The sequence below is a fragment of the Eucalyptus grandis genome, chromosome 8 (assembly GCF_016545825.1).
Source record: "Eucalyptus grandis isolate ANBG69807.140 chromosome 8, ASM1654582v1, whole genome shotgun sequence".
NCBI classification, from domain to species: Eukaryota; Viridiplantae; Streptophyta; class Magnoliopsida; order Myrtales; family Myrtaceae; genus Eucalyptus; species Eucalyptus grandis.
The window spans coordinates 72,377,488-72,388,030 of NC_052619.1; the positions used below are offsets into that span (position 1 = coordinate 72,377,488).

The 10,543-nt window shown below is 39.1% G+C and overlaps 2 protein-coding genes across 4 annotated transcripts in view; both read right to left on the minus strand.

Annotated features, from left to right (window-relative positions):
* Positions 1–10,543, minus strand: part of LOC104417964 (TMV resistance protein N-like) — a 91,935-nt gene that overhangs the window by 43,232 nt on the left and 38,160 nt on the right. The gene's annotated exons all lie outside the window — the stretch shown is intronic.
* On the minus strand, positions 2,647–8,199 carry LOC120286640 (disease resistance protein RPV1-like). Of its 3 annotated transcripts, XM_039298975.1 has the most exons (6): positions 7,013–8,199; positions 6,545–6,844; positions 4,762–6,356; positions 4,171–4,672; positions 3,670–4,095; positions 2,647–3,563 (listed from the first exon to the last, which is right to left on the minus strand). In XM_039298975.1, the coding sequence occupies exons 1-4, from the start codon at positions 8,003–8,005 to the stop codon at positions 4,519–4,521; spliced, it is 3,042 nt and encodes a 1,013-aa protein (XP_039154909.1). In that variant the 5' UTR covers positions 8,006–8,199; the 3' UTR covers positions 2,647–3,563; positions 3,670–4,095; positions 4,171–4,518. The 3 variants fall into 3 exon arrangements, with proteins under 3 accessions (XP_039154909.1, XP_039154910.1, XP_039154908.1); XM_039298976.1 differs by lacking the exon at positions 3,670–4,095; XM_039298974.1 differs by having other exon boundaries at positions 2,647–4,095.

A 10,543-nucleotide genomic window follows, 5' to 3' on the forward strand; every position in this document is an offset into this window, starting at 1 on the left:
ACAGAAAAGAAAGAAAAAACCAAATTAGAAAATTCAAAAACTATTATTTAAAATATCAACGTGAGCATCGATTGTGCCACATAAAATGGCTAATGTCTTCATCACTGATTTTCAGTTAAAATAAGTCAAATAAACTCAATTGGTATAAATACATTTAGAACTAAATTGGTTAAATTAAAGATTTATAACTAAATTTGGACTGCTGTAATATGTGTACAACATTTTTTGGTACTTTTCCCAATTGAATGGAAACATTTAGTCTAATGCACGAAAACTAATACACAATATTATATGATCACTGTTCTCAAATATAATAAGATGGGTAGTTCATCCTTTTACAAACTTCTTAGAAACATGGTTAAAGAATGTATATTGGCACATTTCTATCCTTATAAATAAGTTGTAACAGTTTTGGATAAACACACATATAATTGTGGTAGATAGACATGTGGCAACATGAGACATGTCATCCACTTATATGTGTTGATCTATTACATTTAAAAGTTATTGGGTCCACCCTATTTATGTGAGACATCAAATTTAGTAGACCAATGTGTAATGTCATTTATTAATTTGTCCGGTGCGGTCCCCAAATTTGATCTAATATTCAACATGGTTCTTGAACTTTTTAAGATTTTCTTATAATCTAGGGACCACATTAAACATTTAGTAATAGTTTATAAACTGCATTAAACAATTGGATTCGGGACCACCTTGAACAAATTTAAAGTCTAATAATATCATTGCACATTGGACCAAAGTTGAAGCATGCCATTTGCACAAATTTAAAATTCAAGAACGACATTATATATCAACTAAAGTTCAAGAACTATTGGTGTTATTATTTCAAGAAAAAACGAATTGGAAGTTTCGGGGTACTACTTGGTCCAACTCTGTCTAGGTCAAAATCCTACCCTTACATCCAAGCCTATCTTTGGGCCCATAATGATCAGGCTGGGCTCACATAGATTTATCTTACGCAACATATGTCTCAGTAACTTTCACTTCACATTTGGTTTGCAAATATGATTACCAGGGATCAGAATTTAAGCTCGAATGTGTCTTGTCTTACAGGCCTTGCTATAAAAGTTCAAACAATTCAGCCCAAAGCTTTAGCCCTGGACAGTAAAAAGACAAGACCATATTTACTGAGAAGAGCGGAAACCTTTAGAAGCTCAGCCCGCTTCAAGACTCAACAAGCCCGGCCTTGATAATTTGTTTCGTTCTTCCGCTTATGATCCTGCAGCGGAGAAAACAATGGGCACATTTACGGATCCCGCGACCTCACGCTCCGCTGCGATAGGGCGGCGCATCGGCAGAAATGGACGTCATGCGCAACTGCCTCTCCTCCTTCCTCCTTCCCTCAGCCTCCGCGTCCGCCGACAGCGACGGCCGACCTCCTTCGGCGCACGCGCTCGTCATGCTCAACCAGCGGCTCCCCCCGATTCACTCCTCCGCTGAGCACGCACAGTTACGTATGTGTGCTGATGGGGGTGCGATTTTGCGCGTACGGCGAAATGCCTGACTTGAAACAGGGAGAAAACAGCCATAGATGGAGCTCCACTGAGCTCAAATTTTGTCATTACAAGCTTTACCTTACGGGATTATGGCAACGAAACTGAAGCCGAGTTTTCCGGATTCTCCGATTTTCTATTTTCGATTTTTGATTCAATCACCGCACTGATTTCTCGTTTCTTTTGTGTTTCCAGCAGTTTTATCCTCACTTCTGAAGCTCCTTTTCATTAACGACGAACGATCGACATGGTTATAAAGCAGCACCTCCGAAGCTCCCTCTCGGATAAATCCATGTCTTCCTCTTTAACACGCGAAAAACCTCCCTCGGAGTCCACTGATCAATTCACTTTTTCCAATATTCTCAGGCTATGGACAACCACCGTTTCCGTCGCGGGTTCCTGATTTCACTGCTGCTCCCTGGAGACTCTGTTCGCCCCTGCTCGCGGTCGCTCAAACTGAAGAGCTCGTAAAGTTATAATTTCTGCTTGTTTCGTCAATTCCTGTCCTTGAAGTCGTACCTGTGTTTGCCTTATTCATATTCGATCAGCAATCATCCCGGGTGATAATCCTTTGCTAGATCCAGCTGAATTTGCTCTGTTTTAGATGGTTGCGAATGAAAACATAGCCGAGAAGTTTAGTAATGGTTTAAATAAAAAACCATCCGTCATGAAGATTCTATTAATGATTTAAATATGTTGATGGTTTTGTGATAGTCTAGATGTGAATCAGAGCTTCATTACTGCATCTGGACTTCATGGCAGGGAATTGTATGCACCCTATAAAGATGAGTGAAAATGGTGGCAGTGAAATTACAATTGGTGCTGGACAATCCCCGATTAATCGGCCCACAATGTGATCAGCGCTGAAAAAGCCTTCAAGGGGGAAAATAAAATTCATATTCTTTATAACTAGAAGTCTCGTGGAGTAGTAAACCAACGGGTCTTGAACAATATCAGCAAATGAACTCTCGTTGACGTAATTAAAAATGCATACACCAAATTGGAACGGAATAAACTGAGATCCAAACAAATTTGTCGAATAAACAGGGCACTTGCATACCCCTGCCTGGCTGTGGATGGAAAAGATGAGCGAATTAACATTTGATCTACTGAAAATGGAAAGAATAAAACCTGATAAGAACCAAAATGGACGAAAAAACTGGGGTTGTTTCGCTCCTGGACCTTGAAACCGGCAGGATGTGTGCGTTCGATACTCTTTGAACTAATAATCATAGTCATTTTGCCACCTCTATCGAAGGAGAAAAGAAGCCAAGTCTGACATGCTTGACAGAGATAGAGTATCTGCCTATCAGCTCAGCACAATGTCTGAGCTTGTAAAATTGGCAACTAGAAAGATCATTTGAACTGTCCTTCGTGTTCAGTTCTATCCTAATGGAGTCGAAAGAGGACACAGAAATTTACAGCTTATACTGTGCCGGCAAGCATGAAAGCCTTTTACACAATGCACTGGACCAAATCAGGACCACCCATGCCTCCTTAAGCTCTCTCACCACGCCTTGGATAACTAATCAACACCTTGTTCCTTAGCTATAGTAGCTGCGGACCATGACCTTGACATCCTAAAAAACTCTCTGAAAGAGGCTCCTTCGGTATATCAAGTGGCAATGCTTGCCTTCGCATCCCAACTCCACACTCTCAAATGGGAAAGTGCTTTATGTTAGGGGTCCCGGAATAACAGTGTGGAGTCGTGGGAGCGTTTCATGACTGGATCATGTGTAAGGCTCACTTCAACATCACTGAAGCATCACACACGCCTCCCGGCTTTCAGAGCAGATGGGTCACGAGGGAGAGAAATTGGGGAGTCGAACGAGTGGACTGCTTGAGCCACTGTAATGAAATCCACTGAATTTTCTCCTCTGATTGAGGTCACGATTTCGTCCTTGGGGTGTGAATGACCCTTAAATGCTGCATCGCACATTTTAGCTGGGCCGTGCTTGCATTAGCGGCGATCACCCGGTCGTAGTGCTCAGCTACCAACTTTACAAGGAAATGCAGGGCATAGGAACAGAGCTGAACCTGACGAACAATCTGGTTGTTGATGACGGAAATTGAGATTGGTGAAAGATCTATCATCAAAAAGCAAAGAGAAGGGAAGAGAAGCACATTTGAAAAAGAAAACAAAAGGGAAAAGAACCTTGGAAGACGCTAAGCACTAAGCAAAATATGCAATCGTTGGCTGTCAATGAATCTCATCGACCGGTGAAGGCCCTCATTGATCCACTTCAACTTATCGATTGCCTTATTCGCTGGTGACTTATGTTTTGATCAAGCTTTGTTCTCGTCGACTGAGCTTGCCACTCTTCAATTTCAAGAGTTGGTCATTCCTTGGTGTCAACCAACATAAAATTTTTACAATGATATTAAGGTAGAAATAAGTTGAATCTCCAGTAGCTGTAGGCACCCCGACAGCAGGTACTTGAAGCACCTTTAGGGAGTTCGAGACAAGGGAACTCTCCTCCCAAGCATAACTCAACTCGGGAGCTTGTAGCTCCGACAGACAAACCAACCTCCGGATATATTTGCAGCCAACAAGCATAAGCTCTCCATCGATTCTAAGACACTGGGTAATTAAACCTCAATTAACACCAAATTTCAAATGCGAAAACCCAAAAATTTAACAAATCAGAAGTCATACCCAAGTGTTGGACATGCATGTAATCGCCTCGCAGGGTTAGCTTCGATCCAAGTCGTCCGCACCATTGCCCTCCTTCCACACTCCACCGTCGACCTCCATTTCCAGTCGGGTGAAGCAAACAACCTTGGCTCTGCTGGTGCTGACTCGAAGAACCTAGCTTTCATTTGTCTTTTCAACGTTAGCCATTTCATTTTAATCCAGTTGCACGCGGGTGGCACGTGCAATTGGGTCAAATCCGAAAAATTTGAAACGAAAATGCTGGCCATGTTACGGAAAACGGCACTCGACATGCACGGCTCGACAAAGATATGAGCTGCTCGTGAGCTGAGGGTAAATTGCTCGCCTTCTTCAGGGACTTGCTTGAAACAAAACCTTTTTGAGAACTTTTTCAGAGAGCGGTCTCTCTTCTGCTTTTGCGGACTCTATCCTTTTCTCTCTTTTTTTCATGTTTATAATTGAGGTCCTGGCCGCCGAACATATACTTCTCCAACTGCCCATAAGTCTATTAAGGGAAGGTCTTTTAGTAATTGAAATGGAAATCAAATAAAGCCAAACATACGACGATGATCAATGAATTGAAAGAAGGCGTACCTCTCTAATTTTTTAACATCAGAAATTAGAACTCCGGGGTACTCGTCATGACAAAACCGTTCTCTATTTATCGATCTTTTTTCTTCAAACAGAATCTTCTCTCTGTAAGACCTCCAATCGCTTACATTACGTGAATGAGTGTTGGGAAAATTCCTACAATCCCTTACTATTATGCCGCAATAATTTGGTATTTTTGACCTTGATGTATCAAAAATCATTTTCATTGATCTGCATCGAGCAATATGCAATGAATGCAAAAATTCTAACTCGTTGATGCCCTCAACAGCCTCCAGGTTCTTGCACACTTGAATATCTAAAGACTTCAAATTCTTCAAGTTTGACAAATTGCCAAACCTTTTTAACGAAATGCACTCACGAACAGAAAATTGTCTCAATGCTTCCAACACTGGGAAAAAATGAATCTCCCGTAGCTCTGGGCACCTGGACAGATAAAGTTTTTGAAGCATCTTTAGGGAGCTTGAGACAAGGGACACTCTCCTCCCATCAGTCAACTCGGGAGCTTGTTGCTCATTGCACCCTGGCTCCTCCGACAGACAAACTAACCTCTCCAAAGATTTGCAGTGATCAATAAATAAGCTCTCCATTGATTCTAAGACACCAAGAAATTGAATTTCAACTAGCTTGTTGCAAGAATCCACATTGGTTTCTCTCAGTTTTCCCAAACTTGATGTAATGGATATACTTGTGACGAGTTCACACCGTTTGATATTCAACGTTTCCAACTGAGGAAGCCCATCAAATTCTGCTTTTTCCACCTGAATGTTAAAAAGCAGTAGAACTCTCAAGTTTGACGGAAGTTGTTTCAGCCTTTGGAAGTCTAGTCCATGGAGAGTAAGTTCTTCCAGTGCAAAAAGGGAACCCCACTTTGTAGACGTTGCGTGGACATTTAAAAGGCACAGCTCCAGCTTCCTCAGTTGGGATAGCCTCCCAAAACGCGGGAAGTCACGAGGTTGAGTTATGTGTGATTCTTCTTTAAGTTCTGAGGCATCGGATAAGAGCACTTCAACTAGATTAGTAAGATTTGAGAGGTCAGGGATAGTTTGCAATGAATCAGATCTAAGCTTTAGACTGGTCAATCTTTCGGGGAGCTCTGGCAACTCTTGGATCTGTCGACAAACATCTAGGTCCAGTGTATAAAGTTGACTAAGCTTGCTCATTGTCCTAGGCAATTTCACTATTTTTGTGTGTGATACATCGAGAGATGACAAGCTTCGTAGTCTACTAATGGATCCCGGTAATCTTGTAATGCTCGTGAATGATACATCCAGATTCTTCAATGACCCCAATTTTGAAATAGAGTCAGGGAGTTCCCTCAACATGCTACATTCCCTAAGAGAGAGGTGCTCAAGATCCTTTAGTTGGCCAATTTGTTCAGGCAAATTTTCAAGTGCCTTACAAGACTTGACACTCAAATTAGTCAACCGCCTCAATTTCCCAATAGAGCCATCAATTGCCTTCAAACATCTGCATTCATAAATAGTCAACTTCTCTAAAACTAACTGTTCGGAAAAGGTTGGTGTCCTATTCAACGAGTGAGCATTTTGGAGAGCTAAACTCTTTAATTTCCTTGCCCCCTACAAAAGCCAATAAAATATCATGATAGAGAATTTGATGTCTATACAAGAAATAAATTTGGATTTAGGCTTCCAACTTATCGTATGTCATTTGATCATCTTATTAAATGAGAAAATTGGACTGTAAATTCATTAAATTTTGTCCTTCATTGAATGAGAAAATTAGACCAAGAGGAATTACAACACACCTGGATTAGGCTCCTGACGGCATTGTCTGTCCACTCATTGCCACCAATGTACATCACAACCACATTTTTTAGATGCAAGTTGGTTGCCATAAACTGCGGATGACGTTGGCAGTATTCATAGTTGTAACGCAAATGGATCCATCTCAACTGGGAAAGACAACCTGCAAAGTTGCCTCGACAGGTTATGTTCCGCAACCTCAGCAGCTGGAGATTTGGGAACCGTTCAATTTGCTGAGCAGTGACAGTCATTCGACGTTGTTTTCGTGACCCTAAATGGAGTGCTTTAATGCTTTTGTTAATCTGCTAACGACATTGAGGAGCAAAAGCAGGAATTTGTCAATATCCACAAATTTATTTCGTCGAAGAGAAGAAAAAATGAGACAGAAGAATGGCTCCCTATTCAGAAACGTCATTCCTCAATTAAGAACAGGGTAAGCAATTTTCAATTCAAATTTAGCCATACTTTACCTCTTTGGACCCTAATTGGCGAACGATGTCCTCTTTAGCCCACAGCCTACTTTGCTCTTGACTAGCGATTGTCCTTCCAAGATCTCTAAACTGATTATGCATCCAAAATGTATCATTATCTAAAACCTTTATCATGCACCTATTGCGAAGGACGTCAATAGCAATGTCTGGTCGAAACCCAAGATCTTCCCACATGTAGATTGGATCTCTCTTATTAGAACCGATGAAAAAACATGCAATATCAAGAAATATTTTCTGTTGAGCTGGGCTCAAGGTATCATAGGAAAGTTGTAGCTTTTTCGCGACATCATCATTAGGCATTTTCCTTAGATCCGTCAGCAGCTTTTCCCATTTTTCTTTCCCATGCTGACCATAAAGCATTGAACCAATTGCTTGAAGAGCTAGAGGTAGTCCACCCACACGATGGACAATATCTCTTGGAAGAGTGCCGTAACCGGGTGCAGGAGAGTTTTTATTGAAGGCATGCTTACAAAAAAGTTGAAGTGCGTCTTTGTAGTTCAACCCCTCCATTTCATAGGGCTTGATCACCGGAAATACTCTGTTGGTCAGAACCCCTCTGTCCTTAGTGGTAATGAGTATCCTAGTACCAGGAAACAAATGTGTTCCAATTAGCTCTTGGATTTGGTTGCTCTTATTCACGTCATCCAAAACAATTAGTGCCTTATTTTTGCTAATTGTTTCTCTAATATTATTGATCAAATGATCACTGTTACCAATGTTGCGAACCCCTTTAGGATTGTAGATGTCGGAAAAAAGTTGTTGTTGAAACTTGACTAAGCCATTGGCTTCTGCCGTTACCCCTATGGCTTCAAGAAAGCTGCAATATTTTCCAAATTGAGGAAGTAATTTGTTGTAGATGATTTTGGCAATTGTTGTTTTACCAATACCACTTATCCCATAAATGCCAATAATCTTCCAGTCATGGCGGTCGATGTCTAATAAATTGTTTATGTCTGCTATTTGATCATCCATTCCGACGAATTCTGCAGTCACATTTTTTGTCTTGTCTCGAGCCTCTTCATAACCGCTTCAACAACTGAGTTGCTTAGATGCCCATCGCTGCCACAAAGTTGAACAAGTCTCAATTGACAAAAGGTAATAAATTCATTTCCTCGCATGTTGACCAACCATCCACTAAGTAATAGGGTGGGAACGCGAGGTCAAAACTTTTTTTTTTTTTTTTTTTGGGGGGCCAGGTATCAACTTACTTCGTGCTTGCCAGCTAAAACAAATCTGATTATCTTAAATAATGTTATTCCAAATACCGTCTAGTCAATTATTTCCATGTAAGAAGCTTTTGAGCTTATGAATGAATAACATAATCAGAAAATACTATCGTCATGTTACGAGATCAACAAAAAGGAGTATGTAAATAAGTGCTTATTTAAATATCTAACAAGTCTTCATCGGAGCTCTTTTGAAGGTCAATTTCATAGACTAATCAAAAGGTAGATCCAAATCAGAAATGTGACAGAGCTAGGAATCTAATCTTGATACTCTATTATTATACTATAAGTATCATAACTTTCGTACGGTACTTACTTAAATATCATAACTTTTTTTTTTTTTTTTATCAATTGAGTCCAATGACTTTTATTTTATTTTATTTTTACTTGAATGGCATAACTTTTTAAAATTGTTCGACCGAATGTCAAAAATCCAACATGGCACAACACTATATAAATGATTTTATAATGTTATAGCACTTAAGTAATCAACTGAAAAAAGTTGTGGTACTCTCATACATGCCGTATGAAAGTTATGGCACTTACAATGTTATTTTCCCTTATTATTGCATGTAAGAAAGAATGCCACATAAGCAACCAATGAGAAAACAATGTAAGAAGAAGTGTTTTTGTTGTTTACCAAAATAAAAATACTAAATAGCATTAAGTTTTGTAAGTTCATTTTTTGAATGTTCGTCATGTTCAAAGACACTAAAATTTATTCACTCCGACATTATTTTTGTCAATACAAGAATTTAAGTGTCATGTAAGAAATGGGACTAGACCAAGATGTATCAAAGATCGACAAATACGTTACCCTCAAAACTTGAGGAGAATGATGACTTGCAAACTTGAACATCCATTGCAAGTTTTAGTTGAAGGACTAGAGGAACATAAATGTTTGATTTTAAATCAAGTAGAATAATCAAAATTTCTGCACAAAAAAAAAAAGGTAGAAGAATCAAAATATAATTTATGATCAATTACGGCAATATTAGATTTACTTATTTCATTTGACATGGAAACAACTTCACAAATGCAACTGCATACAATTTCATAATCAAAATCTCTAGCATACGGTATGAATGTTAACACATACATGGATCAAGTTAATATAAAAAAAGATGAAGCCAAGCCAAATTTGTATACATTGGAAATGAGGTCACAAACAAAATTATAATTGCCCCATTAGGTTTAAAATTTTTTGGACATCACAAGATTTAAAAAAAATTTCAAAGAAGAATATGAGACTTCTTATTTAAATTTAGAGAAATTGGAGTTGGCACATAACTAATGAACTTTTACAACCTATTTAGTAACACTCCAAATAGTGTCTAATTCTATTTCTTCGTTCCCTAGAACAAAAAAAATAATAGAAATCCGTTTGATAAATTTTTTATTCCTAAGAACAAAAATTCATTTTTTTTTAAATAGATTTGAAATAGAATAAAAAAGTAGAAAAATATTACTTCTTATTTCCATGAATAATTCTAGAATCAAGTGCAACCTATTTTTCTTTTTCTCTCTTTTTTTTTTTCCTCCTTCTCTCTTCTTTCTCCCAACTGGTCACAAACCACCGCCGTCGTCATCAACAATGGCCAGCGACCGACTAGGCAAGGTCTGGCGAGCTCATCGAAGGCTCGCCTAGCCATCGCAAGCCTTAGCCTCACAGATCTAGGTGAGGCTAAGCCTCGTGGTGGCCAAGCGATCCTTCAGCGAGCTTGCCATACCTCGCCTAATAGATCACCAGCTGCCATCATTGACCTCGTGGTGGCCAGGCAAGCGTCCTGCGAGGTAGCCAAACCTCGCCCGGCCTGTGGCCAACCACGAGTGGCCAGCGATTGGCCACAAAAAAAAAAGGAGGAAGAACAAGAAAAAGAGAAAAAAAGAGAAAAAAAAAAATAATAATACTAGTATTAAAAAAAGAAAAAGAAAAAAAAATTTAAGAATCCTATTAAACACATTTATATTCCGAAAATAAAAATTTTGGATAGTTACTAAGATTTTTCAAATGCTCAGAAATTATTTTCGGGAACTAAATTAAATAATCATTTCTAAGCGAAAATTATTTCCAAGAACATAATGGTTATCAAACACACCCTTATTAGAACTATTGTCTTATTGTAAAAAAAATAGTTTTCTCATTTATATTTAGATGATTACCCTTTATATTTCCTTCGCTCCCATCCTTGGATGCCATCGACTTTTTGGAGAGCTTGTTTCCACTTCTCTACGTCCTCTGTGCTGAACTTCCTCTTATGATCCTCCATCTTTTGCTCCAACT